The 15,185-nt window shown below is 50.1% G+C and overlaps 1 protein-coding gene across 7 annotated transcripts in view; it reads left to right on the top strand.

Annotated features, from left to right (window-relative positions):
* LOC111149365 (TBC1 domain family member 1) overlaps window positions 1-14,897 on the top strand; it is a 230,476-nt gene extending 215,579 nt beyond the window's left edge. For 5 of the 7 annotated variants that reach the window (XM_022506376.1, XM_022506374.1, XM_022506377.1 and 2 more), the window contains 3 exons: window positions 3,968-4,137; window positions 10,544-10,717; window positions 14,378-14,897. In XM_022506376.1, the coding sequence (XP_022362084.1) occupies window positions 3,968-4,137; window positions 10,544-10,717; window positions 14,378-14,581 (548 nt within the window). In that variant the 3' untranslated portion in view covers window positions 14,582-14,897. Of the gene's footprint in view, window positions 1-1,587; window positions 1,646-3,967; window positions 4,138-10,543; window positions 10,718-14,377 lie in introns of those variants that run through there. The other 2 variants (XM_022506380.1, XM_022506379.1) reach the window with 2 other exon arrangements.
* The last annotated feature ends 288 nt before the right edge of the window (window positions 14,898-15,185 follow it).

The raw sequence follows: 15,185 nt of genomic DNA, 5'->3' as shown, positions 1-15,185 counted from the left end.
CACCTTTAGGTCATGGGCGTTTCCAACAGAGTTCCGATAGGTTAACACAATAACAGAACAATAGGGCTGCTGAAGCGTCTTCAAAGGAAAGTGTTTATTTGCATTGTTCTCAGCAAATAATTTGCAAAAGTGGCTGAGTCAGCTGAATTTCAGGTTCCCTTTACTTCCTGCCTGATAAAACCCTTGGCCTGTTTCTGGGTGGCTTGCAGTAGGAGGGAAGGGAAGTTGGCTGCAGTGCGGGGGGCACGGCCTCAGGGGGCCGCGGGGGCGGCTCCGGCAGTCTGCTGTCTCGTGCAGTGATCTTCAGGGGCAGGCAATGAACTCACTTTTCCACGGAGGCTCTTTTGTTTAATTTCCAGAACATAAAGGTACAAGGATTAGAAGATGGACAAAAATGAAAATAATTGAGTTGGAGCAGTGAGTTTATAGGTAGCATTTTTCTCTACAATTCTTTAAAAGTTATTTAAGTTTTTAAATTTCCAGAGGGAGAAAAAGGTATCCATTGTTTAAGGGTTACAGATATTGCCCCCAAGGCTAGTCAGATCAGTTGAGTAGTCCCAGCCTCCAAGCAAAACTTTGACAGGCCAGGAGGGCGGGGGGTGGGGGGGTCCTTCCTTTAACCCTTCTGGCACGGTTCATTATCGAGCACCCAAATGAAGTCCTTATTTGAGGCCTTCCCAGGCTGACAAGCTTCTGGGGCCGGACTCCCTCAGCAGGGCTCCTGTGGCCTGTCGGCCGGCCTGCCCTCAGGAGGGTGGGCATCTGGAGTGGGCCTCCAGGAGCGCTGGGCGAGCATCTCAGGCTGGCAGCAGGCCCCCGGGAGTCTGCGGGTGGGAATCAGGGTCCTCTCACCTGCGACGGCTCTTCTCTGTCTAAAGCTAAGTAGCCTTGGCAAGATCAGACTCACGGGTCTCATTAACATCATCCCTTTACCTGGGCACTGACCTACTCGGATCAAAGGGAACAGAAAGCCTTGGGTGACCCCTGTTGTGCTCTGGGTAAATCAGGATGCTGATGTCTGGACGGAGGAGAGGCCTTGGTGACCCAGTGCTGCACGGAGCCCGAGCTCTTGCCTTCTCCTGCTCTTCAGGCTCCGGGACATGGTGTGCGGCTTCCACACCCCTGGGCATTCACACCCTCTTTTCCTCCTCCTTCATGACTCCTGACCTCACCAGCTTCTGTGGGTTCTTCAAGATTGGGTTTGGCAGCCACCTTTCCTTAGAATGTTTTCATCCCTCTTGCTCTCCTGACACCAGGGCCTAACTCTCCCAAACCAACAGATTTTGGTGTCTCTGCAGTTTTCCCTTTGAGCTTTTTGTTCATGGCTCGATCTCTGGTGCCCAGTAGAAAGCCTGGCATGTAGTAGATGCTCAGTGAATGCCTGCTGACTTAAATGTGAGGAACTTCTCAGCAGATAGAAGAGCTCTCTTAAGGCCCTGGGAATAGCATCAGGAAAGAGCATTTGTATTGTTAAATGCAGACACACCCAATGAGACAAATACATCCAGGGCTATATTTTCAAAGAGTGGTTAAAAAACAACAACAACAAAACACCTCTCTCAGCTTTTTTCTGTTTTCTTCATACAGCCCAGAAAAGTCAGAGTTTAGAATGCTGGGAAGCACTCCGCTAAGCAGATTTGTTCTAAAAACCAAGATCCTGGGGCGCCTGGGTGGCTCAGTTGGGTAAGCGACTGCCTTCGGCTCAGGTCATGATCCCAGAGTCCTAGGATCGAGTCCCGCATCAGGCTCCCAGCTCCATGGGGACTCTGCTTCTCCCGCTGACCTCCCCTGTCATGCTCTCTCACTCTGTCTCTCTCTCAAATAAATAAAATCTTTAAAAAAAAATAAAAATATAAAATAAAAAGCAAGATCCTGGGATGCCTGGGTGGCTCAGTCAGTGAAGCGTTCAACTCTTGATTTCAACTCAGGTCATGATCTCAGGGTTGTGAGATAGAACCCAGGTTTGGCTCCATGCTGGGCGTGGAGCCTGCTTGAGTAAGATTCTCTCTCCCTCTGCTCCCCCTACCCCCCTCTCTAAAACAACAACAACAAAACCATGAGTAAAATTTGGAGGTCCCAATTGTCTGCCTAAAGAGACTGTGGCTATGGGTTGCATGTTTGTGCTCATAAAACTTCCCCGATAATTACTTCTCTTACTTGGCTTAGACGAGGCGCTATCTGGTTACTAGTTACATGTCTCTCAGAGACTAAGGTCCCTGAGCCGTGACAGTTAACCTGTCGCACAGCCCTGTCCCAGGACCCTTGCTCAAAAGACTTGCTATTTCTTCCAATAGATGCCATCATATTTGTTCAGCTCTAAAAGCGGATCTATTGAAAGGAAGCCTTGCTGTCTAAACCACAGAAGCTTCAAGTTTGTTTTATTTGGGGAAATATTTCTTTTTAAAAACACATCTCAGGTATGGTGCTGTCTGAGACCTTCTGTATTTTCTGTAGTGGTGACTTACATGGTTAAACTGGTGTATTTCATGAAGCAGACGTTTCACAAAAATATTCTTACAGTGGGCTGTCTGATACCCATAGTACTTCCCCCCGAGGGCTCAGATTTCAAAGATACGACCAGTTCTCTAATTTATCTTTCCAGCCTCTGCAGCCACACCTAAGGAGGAGGCCGCTCTCCTCCTCCTCGCTTCGGGGGGCCGTCCGCACTGTGAGCACTTGTGATGTTTGTGGAAACAGTGTGGCCCTGAGCTCTGTGAGAGAGACTGGTGACACGCACCTTGACACGGGGTCTGCTGGTGTGGCCGAGGCCTTGGGGAAGGTCACAGGGCATCCCAGGACTGACCTGGCCGGCCGGGGGTGCCCAGGCCCTGCCCTGTGCGCTCTCGCACAAATCACTCCGATGCGGACACCTTTCCCTTCCCTGTGGGCAGCAGCTTCCAGCCTTTCCTGTTTCTTCGTGGTCTTTCTACCTTGTCACGCTAAACCACCTAGAGAAGCCCACTGCTGGGGGTTCTTCCTCTCACCTGCTTTTGTTTTCCAGGACCTGATGACCCGGAGGACTACTTCTCTGTCTCTCGCCTTATCCTGCAGCCCCTCCCCCCCATATTGACAGTTACCTCTAGTTAGATCCATGCCCTCATTTTTAAAAGTGTGTTTTCCTCTTGTATTTTTTAATTCCAGTTGTTAGGTTACTTGCCCGAATATAGTCATCAAACAATTAGTTGCTAGGGCTGTGCTCTCTTCCTCAAGTGGCTTCAGCTCTGTGAGGAAGGGGGCGCTGAGGCGAGGCCTGCTGCTCACCCCGTGGCCTGGGCCGCTGGCCCTCCCTCTTACCACGTCACAGTCCGTGTAGGGGTTGCTAACATTGGCCAACTGTTCTAAGAAAAAACTATGGCAAGAACTAGAAAATAACTCTGACAGGGTTCTTTGAATTTTTCTGAAGGAAGATGGTTTTCACTCCATTGTTATGCTAAAACCCAGCATACGGGCAAGTATAATAATGTACTTTTGCAACTCTGCAGACAGTTTATGAATTTTAGCAGTCTTTTAATTCAATTCCTTATTTCAAAAAGAGATGCTTTTTTTTTTAACTTTATCTTAATTTCTGATGCTGTATATCTAAACATCTTCCAGTTTTACTCACAAAAATGTGTTTTGTAACTCCTTTAAAACCCTGGAGCATCTCTAGAAAAACAGTGTAATAAAAAGTTTTCTCCTAACTTTTGAAGCTTTTTTGAATTTAACATATTTTAGAACAATAACCAGAAAGATTTATCTGAACCTGTGACAAAAATCTTAGCAGTACATTATCTGTATTTCTTTTATTATTTGCAATATTATCTTGACAACCTTATCTGAAATATCAGGCACTTAAAAAGGAAATAAAGTCCACAATTTGGGTTCACGTTTCCCACCATCCTGCTCTGATGTGTGAACAAGAAAACGCAATGTTACTTCATCAGAAACTGGTCTGGTTTAACTTTTCTGCATTTCTGTGTTTTCCCAGATATGATCTTTCTTCAGGGATCAGAGGTCATATTTAAAGTGGCTTTAAGTCTGTTGGGAAGCCATAAGCCCTTGATTCTGCAACATGAAAACCTAGAAACCATAGTTGACTTTATAAAAAACACCCTTCCCAACCTGGGCTTGGTGCAAATGGAAAAGACCATCAGTCAGGTACGCTTCAGTCCGGCCTTCCAAAGGCATATGCCGTCCTGGATTTGGAGAGCTTAACTTTCTTTCTCTCGGGACCTGTCTCCTACCACTTGGTCCTGTGGGCACCAGACTGTGTGTTACCGGGCAGGTAGGAAGCACATGGCCAAGTATGGGGTCAGTGACTGAGCACGTGTCCGAGTGCGCGTGCGTTGGGAATGTGATGGGGCTGTGCCACGTGCAAACAAGGGGGCAGCGGTCAGGGCGGAGAACCGGCCCAGGCTATCGGTAACTGCTTCTAGTCAAGGGGCTTCACTCCTGGTTGTTCTTCTGAAACACGTGCACAATCAGGCCGGCCCTACAGTGGGAGAGCTTTGATATTTTTTCAGCTGTGTGGGAGTATTTGGAATTTTCTAAAAATAACCCTTTGATAGCAAAATCATGATAGTATATATTCTAGGAGTTTGTTCCATGATATGTGTGTGTGTGTGTGTGTGTGTGTGTGTTTTAGAATTCAGTTCCACATCTGTGGCTTGAGCACCTCTGGTTTCTGTAGCCAGTAGGACCATTCCTCTCAAACGTTAGGGGCGAGGGTGGGTTAAGTCAGAATTACAACTAGATCAGTTGTTCCGTGGTCTGGTTTGGGGGTGATTTTGACTCTGTATAAAGAAGAACCTTCTAGTAACGTTTGCTGGCTCCGAAGGGCTGGGTTGTTTAGCAGGGGGTGGGTCACCGCTGCAAGCGTCCAGGGGCTGGCTGGCTCACGATGCTCTGGCAGGGATTTCTGCGTCTCGGCCAGCACTCAGGCCTCACCTGCTCCCAGTGCGACGAAAACATAGAGCATAGAGCAGTCAGATAAAAACAAGTCGTGAAACAAAGCTGTTTTTTAAGCACGTCCTTACTCGGAGGACTTCTCATGGTCCAAGAGGAATCCGGCGACTCCTGTGGACTGCACCCAGACGCGGTGTTTCCAATTTTATTTGCCGCCCCTCCTGTGGTGTGGCGCACAGAGAAAACAGGTGTGGCCTGGGGAGGGGAGCCGCTGTGAGCCCCGGGGGAGTCTGGATCTCTGCTCGTCTCCTACCCTGTGCTGCCAAAGGGCACTGCCTTCCCACTCTGCGCTTTGGTTCTTCGGGAATCGATGCGTCTCTCGTATTTTGCTTCCCTGGCACATTTCTCTCAATGTGAATAGCTTTGGCTTATTCAGGCCCTACTTCCTGCCAGGTTCTGTGTGAATCTACATATGCACACGATCTCATTTCGTCATGACCGCGGTCCTGACAGGATAGATGGTTTTAACCCATGAGGCCTGTAGGGCACAAAGAGGCAGGCTCACTGGCCCTTGGTCGCCCTGCTGTCGAGGGGGTGGTGACCTCGCAGCTTTGCAGCGCCACGGTGCGCTGCGGTATCGTTTAATTACAGAGGCTTTTCTGTATTTTACCTGTATGTTAACACTGAATTCTCTGTCCTTTTGATTCTTAAATGTTTGGCATTTATGTGCACCGATTGCCTTTACAGCTCTCACGGCATAAACCTACGTGCTCTGGCCACCGGGGTAGACAGAGCACCGTGGTTACCTCAAGTCCGTGCCCAGGGAGGGCCTCCCCTGGCTCTCAGGCAGGCAGGCAGGCTCAGCGAGCATTTAGTTTACCTCCTAGATACTGAGCCCCAGAAAAGAATCCTGTTTTCTCCTCCCTTTTCTGTGAAGAATACTTACTCAAAGTATCAGGGTCTATTTAATTGTTGGAGGACTGGAAATGGACACGACATGGAGAGAGTAGAATTTTGTGTGTGTGCACCTGATTTGTTTCAGGCAGCCGTCTTGAACTTGGGGTCCTTTTTTCCATGGACCCGTTAATAGACCTGGGATGTGTGTTATAATCCCCATTTTTATAGGCAGGGAAGCTGGGCATGGAGAGGGTAACATGCCCAACACTCTGTTTGCAGTGGCAGAGCCAAAAATGGGATGGGTCTCTGACAGCAGAGCCCATCTTGTGCAGAAGACGAGCATGGAACCCAGTAATTCCAAGTGTGGTAAGAGCCACAGTGGTGCTCGTGCAAGGGCGTGTGGGAGCCAGGCTGGTGGGGTGAGCGCTGCTGACTGGGAGTTGGGAGAGATGAGTTCAAGTAGGCCCAAGGAGTGAGCTAAGAGCAGGGGTCAGCATCCATTTTCTGCAGTGGGCCAGATAGTAAGTCGTTCAGGCTTTGGGGGCCAGAAGGTCTCTTATAGTCACTCCACTCTGTCTTTGCAGCACAAAGATAATATGCACATGAATGGAGTGACTGTTGTTTCAATAAAACTTTATTTGTAATAACATGCAGTGGGACAGATTCAGTCCATAGGTGATGCTTTGCTGATTCCTGATCACAGGCATGGGAGTGAGAATTGAGGGAAATCCAAGATGCCTCTGCATTGAACTTGGAAGGGAAGGGTGGTTGTGGATTGGGAGCAGCAGTGTGGGGAATGCAGAATCTACATTTCGGGGCCCAGGTTTACATCCTGCCAAGAGTCTTGATGGGAAGCCCAGCTCTCTGCCCTCTTGCCCTCCCATGTGTTCCATGCTCACTGCCCCCTCCCCACCTAGAGGGTGCCCTAGTTTAAGTCCCACTCGGAGATGAGGCCTGAGGTACAGTGCGACTCCTTGGCAGCCTGAGAGGGCCCCCAGGCTCAGCTCTTGGAGGTCCACAGGGTGCAAGTGACAGACGCATTCATTGCACCCGTCAGAGCAGCTGTCGTGTATGTGAGTGGGTGTCGTCCTGATGGTCCTCTGGGGTAGCTCTGGCTCATTTCATTCGATGCTCTTTCTGCAGATAGCCTCAGCTCCAGCAGCGGGATACAGCGTGCAGCTGGGATGGGAGGGAGGGAGCGAAGGACAGGGCTCTGCGGCTTTGGCTCGGGATGGGCAGGCTGGGAGCAGCCACAGCAGGGCAGGTCCAGAGTTGACGGAGCCCAGGGCAGCGGGAGAAGGGTCTCTGAAGTCTGTGGCAGGTCCTCCGTTTAACTGTCAGTTGAATAGGAGCCATAAAAATCCTCTGACCCAACAAGAGGGAAACCTTGGGAAGACACGGAAACAGAGAAGGAGGTCAGGTTGTCTGTCTGCCTCAGGGAGTGCTGTCTGCCTCTGCCGGTTCATTTCAGTGTTAAGGGAAAAAATCCAAGTTGAAGGGGGACTTTGGGAGACAGAGCAAAGCGTTCTTGGGGCTGTGTTCACAGTGCGGCCCCAGGCCTGCGCCTGTCATTGTGCTCTGTAGGAACTTGCCAGAAACGCAGAATCGGGGCCTTGCCCCAGACCTGCTGACTCAGAATCTGCATTTTAACAAGATCCCCAGGGGATTCACACACACTGGAACATTTGAAAAGCTGTGCTGTGGGCAGCTTCACTGGACACACTAGACAATTCCCTGTTCTAGTTGAGCTTGTAGAATAGAAACCAGAATCTTAACAAGGTTCCTTTGTTCTGGAGCCGCTCCTCAGAATCACAGCGTTGAGATGGCCTCGTCTGCGCCGGGAGGAGCCCTCGCAGCTCGGGCAGTTTGCACGGCTGACAACGAGGACTTTCTTCAAAGGCCAGTCAGTGCCATACCAAAAGGGTGGGTACAGTGAGGAGGAATATTTTACCACTGATATTGTTTAGAATTGCTTGCATGTGGTGATAATAAAAAACAGACCAGTTTTTAGTTGGGTTTCTTATTTTTAAATTCACTACAGGCACTGTAGCCCTTCCTGGCTGATCCCTGGGCCCCTGCTCCTCTTTCCAGCCCTGGCGATGCCACCGAGACGGACAGACCTGGGGGCAGGGCCTGGAGGCTTGGAAGGTGGAAAGTTTGTGGCCAGTTCTGCAGGTGTCAGGGTTAACGGCTTCATTATACAGAGTGTGCACAGACTGCAAAGAGGAACCCACTGTGTCTCCAGGAGCAAACGAGCCAAGAACATAAACAGACAATTCACTAAAGAGGAGATCCATCTAGTAAACAAATATCTGGGAAAATATTTACCTTCATGCATAATTTAAATAACATACAATGCTCTACCTGCTAGACTAACAAAATGAAACATATTAAGGTCGGTACCAGGCGCCAGGGGTAGACTGTGTCTGGCACATTGGTGTGTTGTTGTCGATGGCATTGTACATTGATTATTCCCATTTGGGAGGCAACTTGGCGATGTGTATCACAAACCAGTAAAATATTCATGGCCTTTGACTCAGTAATCCCGTTTCTTGGAATGTATCCTTAGGAAATAATCCAAAATATGGGGAAAGCCATATGTGCAAGGATGTTTAGAGTTGTCATTTATAACTACAGAAACTTTATAAGTAACTAGATACCCAGCACTGGACGAATAGATTAACGGGGTTATGACATGTCGAGTAGGTAGAACAATGAAGCCACTTGTAATTACGGTCATGAAGAATATAGAGCAACTCGAAAAAGCCTCATTTAAGGACCTGGGCTCTGCCTTCCCAACCAGCCGCAGAGTGCCACACTTTGGGATCAATTCTAGAGCATAGCTGCAAAACGCAGGGCTCAAAGGATTTTAGCCGCCAGGAGATAATGATGCAATTAAGCAGGGTGACCCAGGGTGGTTCCTGGGAATTAATGGGTCCCTGAAAGAGTATACAGCTTTGGGCACAGCTGAGAGCCATTAACCTTAGCATGGCATCAATCTGTATGAGGGGGCCACAGGTTTTGTTCCCAGGTTTTCCACATTAGTAGCTCTTTTAAAACTAAATCTCAGTAGAAAGAGAGAAGGAACTGTACATTTATTCTGCACCCTAATTATACACCAGTGCCACGGCAGTCTCGATTTTAATGTTTGCAGTTTTTGCCCCGTTTGAGCTGTTCAGAGGTTCCGTGATGTGGCATCCTTTGTAATTTTGCTGAAGCGCAAGGTTGAACGTGAGGGTTTCATAACAGGCGCGTGGAAGCAGCTTCCTTAGCTCAATGAGCGCCTGCTCCCCCCTGCCAGGCATGTGCTGGGAACTCCCACGAGTTGCCTCACGGAATTCCCACAGTGATGCTGGAGGTGGGTGCTCTCACCGCCGAGGCTGGGGGAAGTCACGTAACTTGCTCAAGGTCATTCAGGGCATCACCAGGGGAGCCCTGATTTGAGGGCTGAGTCCGTGTTCTTGGCTGAACGGCGAAAGTAAGCCCTGCTGACCACGCGGTCACTCGGAGGGACAACAGAGGGTTGCCTATCAACACGGCAAGCTTGCACACCCACCCACACCGCAAATACAATGCACAGTAGTTTGGGGCGTAGAATGACTTTTGTGCCTAATTGGTCTTGTGCACTGAATTCCGTTGAAAAGCAGGAAGCTGAAAAATTAATCTCCAAGCAGAGAAGATTGTTAGGAATGGTGAGAAAGTAAACATGGTTTTCGAGTATCGATTTCAGGGAAGATAGGGTTCATCCGTGTTTGAGTGCTAACAGGGCGCCGTCGGGGAATGCGAGCTTTCCATTGATTCACACTACACTGGAATTTCTTTCTTAAAGAAGGCAGTGAAGAGTTCCTTTGTGCTCTCGTAAGGCCTAACCTCATCTTCCAAGTGTGTGTTCTGGGATGCTGGCCTTGTTTCCACCGAGCCAGCATGACCGGACGCCCAGACCCACACGCAGAGCCTCCCTGGGATTTGACTCGGGTGCTCAGAGCCCCAGCCCGCAGGGCGATCCCACAGAAGCAGCTGCAGGAGAGAGGCCGCGGCCGCTCCTGACCCCTCTGCAGCTCCCACCCCGCTCCCTCAGAGAAAGTCCAAACACAAACGACTCACTTGGGCACTTCGGGGCTGTTTTTCACACGGGTGGTTTCTCGATCACTGTTACTATTATGGGCAGGAAAGCATTGTTTCATGTTCACTCATCTGCGTGGGCGACATTTGGGTTTTGGCTCATTTCTGCATATCTTATGTGCAAAGGAGGGTTTTTTAGTAAACAGTTCCATTACTTAGCTGTTCTTGTAACTCTAAAACCCCTGTGAACTATAATTAAACTTTGACTCGGTGACTGGGCAAATAGGGCTATGATTCTTCTGTTTTGTTTTGTTTTGTTTTTTTCCTCCCTCTTTGACCATAGCTGATGTGTCTAACACAATAGAATTTTCAGAGAAAAAGGAAATCTGTGCTGAAATAGGAACTAAAAATAAATTTTTGTAAAAAGCCTTTAAAAAAAAAAAAAAGGTTTGGGCCTTTGGAAAATGAGTTATCCGAGACCCATACCTATTGGTACCTTGGGTTTATGTCTCAGTGCTTCTTTTGTTTTTTCTTCCCAAGTAGAATTGTTACCTTTTCAATGCAGGGAGTTTTCCTTGTTTCTCACTGACAGTACCAGGCCCGGAGTTGGTGTGTGGGGGATGCTTGCTGATGGGGACGAACACGCGCAGGTGGGATTTGTCTCATTCTCGGGGCCTGACGGCTTGTCTGTACGTAACAGGTGTCTGAGATGGATATCGCTAAACAGTTACAAGCCTACGAAGTCGAGTACCACGTGCTTCAAGAAGAACTTATCGATTCTTCTCCTCTCAGTGACAACCAAAGAATGGACAAATTAGAGAAGACCAACAGCAGCTTGCGCAAACAGAACCTTGACCTCCTTGAACAACTGCAGGTAGAGCATATTTAGAAAGCCTCTTCCTGAGCCCTGAGCGTGGGGTAGATCATTAGCGCACCAAAGCACCGGCGGGCTGGGTTTTCCCATGACCGCGGGACCTCTCCCCCAGCCCCCCAGTCTGTTTATAGTTGGGATCAAAGGTAGCCCAGGAGAATTGGTCCTTTTTATTAGGGAGCAGACAGATTATCCTTTGCTGAGGTCAGACAGTCCTGGAACTTTCTGAGAGGCTGTCTCTGCACTTAACCCTTTTAGGAGGGAAGCTCAGCGGTGAACTGGGGTCCAGGATGCTGAGGGTTCGCTGAATGCCAGCAATTGTGCTTTGAGGAATAACCAGAGAATCAAAGGCTTGGGCTTCTGTGAGCGAAACCAGCTAGGTCCATGGAGGGACGTTAGGGGAGGGGAGTAACGCAGAGATCTACCTAACAAAACAAACCAGAGCATGTGGTCATGATTTGAGAGTCCTTACTGCAAATACAAAAGTTTACTTCATGAGGGACACAGTTCTCCCCTCTAGAAGCTTCCATCTTAACATGGATGAATGTGGGTGAGGACATGTGGTAGAAAGGCAAACAGACCATGTGTACAGAAGGGTGAGATGGAGTAAGCCTGGGGATGTAGTCCAGAAACCCAGCTCCCGCCAGATCCAGTGTTGTCTCCACACTGTCGCGCTGGGCAGACCGCTGACCTGCCCTGTCCTGATTGCTGTGTCTGTGTGACACACAGTCCCTGTCGGCTTAGCACAGCTCCTTTACCGATCACCTCGAATAACATAATGGTACGGTCTACTTTCTTAATGCCATGAATGGGTGGTAATGCTATTAATGTCAAGGAATTGTTTGGAGGGATTTAAAAAAAAACTTTATTTGCTGCAAAGACAAATACATATTTGTCCCCAAAGGATGTATTTTATGGTGTTCCTGGGCTGACCTTAGAATAAGCCTTCCGTCCCGACCTAAGCCTCTTAGTTTTCTCCATAGAAAGTTGCCGCTTTGCAGACACAGGCTTGGCAGTGATATGAGAAAGGCCAGCATTGAGAGCTTAATAAATCAACCCTAGTCCAAAATGCATTCCTCCCAGCAGGGATTTATCCCAGGAGACCTAGTGGCTATTTACTGTAGAGGAACAAAGAAAAACGCTTTCCCTGCCCAGTCCTAACCACCAAGCACATTCTGAAATTTAGCTTCTTTTTTTCCCTACAACTGAGATGTCCTAATTGGAAAGATGTTTGTGTACAGTGTCTCCAGGATGTCTTGGCTGTCCTCGAAGGGGAGGCTCACGGGGATAAAGAGCCTTATCTGGCCTGTAACGGTCTGCATGGGAGGTGGTAATTTTAAGTGACTTCCAAACAAACTAGGTTTCTGAAATAGAATGTAATAGGAACGTTTCTGACAAAGCTCGGACTAGCATTTGAAGCATTTGGCTCGTGAAGATAGGCAGGATGGAAATAGAAGATTCCATTTATTGGGCTAATGCCTGCGTGGTTTTTTTTTTTTCGTGGTAAAGGGTGCACGTAATTTCATGTTGCTTCTCTGATACTATACCCTTTTCGTGACAAGAAAAGCTGTGCAAAGCTGCTCAGATCTCGAAATCCCTCAAGAAGGACCCCGGGTGGTAATTAGTCATGACGGACATCCTCCTTGCAGCGGTGTTTCACCAAGGCTGTGCTCTGTGGAGGGATCATTCAAGGCTGCTGCTGTGCCAGCCCACCAGTATTGGGGGCCCTCGCCTTGCCAGGTGCCAGGGCCACCAAGACTCAGAAGACACTGCTGCTGTCCAAGACCTGGGACCGGGAGGATGCTGTGTCAGTTTGCGGGAGCTTGAAGATCATTTTCCCAGTTCCCTCCGCGAGTCACATGGGCTTACTGTCTTGCAACCACACTTATCCATGTTCTGTAAGACTCACACCTCCTTTTTTTTTTTTTTAAACAGTTTTCAGAGTCCAAAGATGGTGTTAACTATAATAGTTTTTGACCATAGATCTTTGTTTTTTTCCAAAGTATCAAAATTGACCTGTTTTCTATCTTTGTTCCTGTTAGTTGCCAGAGAGACCAAGATCCCGTTTGTTTTCCTGTTAAACACTTAATGTTATCTAGCAGCTTGAGAGCAAAGGGTTCTCCCTGTTTTGTCCAGCAGGGCAAGACGGTAGAAGACAATTGCATACACCCACCAAATGGTGCCACATAATAATGGACATGCTTTTTTTATACTAAGCGTCTGTGAGTCATCAAGTGCCAGTGATCTAGGTGCTGCGGGAGGCAAAACCCGTGTACAGGAGACGTGCTTTTCTCCATGAAAGCGCTTCGGTCTCATGGAGGAGAGTGACAGCTGTGCAGAACCGCTCACCACGAAGCTGGGTGGCACGTGGGGATCCCGTGGGCCTCGAGAACGGGCGGTCCTTCGTGGGGGCGGTGGACCTGCCCCAGACCCCGGCCATGGGAAGGAGTGTGAGGTTCACAGAGCACCCCTTGCGAGTGTACACTCGGTGCGGCCGCCCCTGTCTGGCAGGCACACCTACCTGGACGCGCAGTCCTTTCCTCCTTCTATTTTGGGCGCTCCAGCGGCACAGCTGGAGCTAGACTTTGAGTCGTGAGGCGCCTGTCTGGCACAAGTGTTGTCTTGTTCAAAAACCTGTTTCTCTTGTTTTGAAAATGAGAGAGAGAAAAAAATACAAGTACCATTTTCCCCACCCCAAATTAGCGGGAACGTGTGCAGCAGGGCTGGGTTGGCGAGGTGGAGCGGCGGCTCCCCGACTCAGGGAGCTGAGCACCCACAGGAGTCACTGTGTACCGACGACCCGGCCTGGAAGGCCTTGGGGAAGGCTGCCTCTAAAGGTCGGACTGGCTGTGGCTTTCTCAGGAAACCCCACAGCCTCCCTGGAGCCCATGGTTGCCTGGGAAGCCGGCCCTGGTAGCTGAGAACTAGGAGGGGCAGTTGCTAGAGAGAAGCCCCTGGAAGTTCTCCGTTGTGTGTGGCCGTCGTGTGCTCGGTGCCCAGGATGTGGGCTGGGCGGGAGGGGGGATACCACTTATCTCAGGGGCAGCGGTGGTGACCAATCAGCAAGACTGATGCTGGGACGCTCGGACCCCGGATGCGGTGAGACCCACTGACCTTGAGGAGAATAGAAAGGATCTGGGAGGAGAGGGCTGGTACCGCTGGGGCCGCCCCATGGGAACCACTGGCCTCTCGGTCTGAAGTCAGTCTGTGCACACGAGTGTGTGTGGTTGTACAGATGGGCCAGGCTCTGCCGCAGTGGTCCACAAAGCTCCAGATCTCAGGGGTGGGGCCCAGCGGCGGTCCCTTTGTCCCTGAAGCTCCGCCCCTTGTTCCTGAAGCAGTCTTGGCCTGGATCAGAGCTGTCTTCCCTGTTGTTGGGGTCCCTTTGCACTGTGAAGGTGCCAGCCCTCTCAGGCCACAGCAGGGAGGATGCTGGAGGCTCTCAGACTGGCTCAGCCTTCCTGCGAAGGAACCTGGGAAATGTAGTCTTCCTGTGTGTCCAGAAGACCAGGCCACAAATAAACAAATAGGCTTGTCTCTGCCAAAACAGGGCTCCAAAGCGTCTTCGAGGCTGGCCAGTGGAGTGTAGAGTGGATCCCCGCCAGCCCCCAACCCCTCCGCATTCTCGCCCGCCAGTTCACACTTGCTTCTTTGATTCTCCAGGTGGCAAATGGGAGGATCCAGAGCCTGGAAGCTACGGTTGAGAAGCTTCTGAGCAGTGAAAGCAAGCTGAAGCAGGCCACCCTCGCCTTGGAGCTGGAGCGGTCAGCCCTGCTGCAGACGGTGGAGGAGCTCCGGAGGCAGGGGACGGCAGAACCGCACGGGCCAGAGCCGGACTTCATGGGGCCCGGGCCCACAGGTGACTGACGGCACAGGACACAGCCCCTCGCCAGAGCACGGCTGCAGGGGAGCCTCTGCGGCCCGTCCTTGCGCTGTCCAGGCCTTAACTGAGAGGGACAGAAGATGCCGGAGGGAGAGAACGAGGCATGACGCGTGCTTCTCAGGGAGGACACTGGCTTGCCAGCATGCAGACTGTTCTGAACTAGAACTTGCGAGTCATGGGGACGGAGGTCCCAATGTTTTTGTTGTTGTTTAAGTTGCAATCCGTCCCTTCTTCAGTCCCGATTACTGTACCCAGTAGGTTTAGGTGGCACGGATGTGAATAAACGCGCCTTCGAGTTTCCTTGTTGCCTCCTTTCTCAGCAGCACTGTGTGTGCTTGCGAAGAACAGCGAGTCCTGGGGCGGGGCTGGGGCCGGGTTGGGGGCTCGAGGGGAGTCCTCCGGCCTGGAAGTGGGGCCGGGGCTCATCCTTGTGGGTTTGTGGGACCACACCCTCTGGTCCCCGGCAGGCAGGCGATGCAACTGGCCCCTGTCTGTCCTGGCTGCGGAAGCCCCAGAGAACCGTCAGGACATCTTGAATTTAGCACTCTCCTGGGTATTCACTGAAGTCTGTCTTTTAAAAAAACAAAA

Source organism: Enhydra lutris, unplaced genomic scaffold (genome assembly GCF_002288905.1).
Source record: "Enhydra lutris kenyoni isolate GAN:26980312 unplaced genomic scaffold, ASM228890v2 scaffoldscaffold21, whole genome shotgun sequence".
Lineage (NCBI taxonomy): Eukaryota > Metazoa > Chordata > Mammalia > Carnivora > Mustelidae > Enhydra > Enhydra lutris.
The sequence above is the reverse complement of the archived record's forward strand: the minus strand, read 5'-3'. Positions and strand labels throughout refer to the sequence as shown.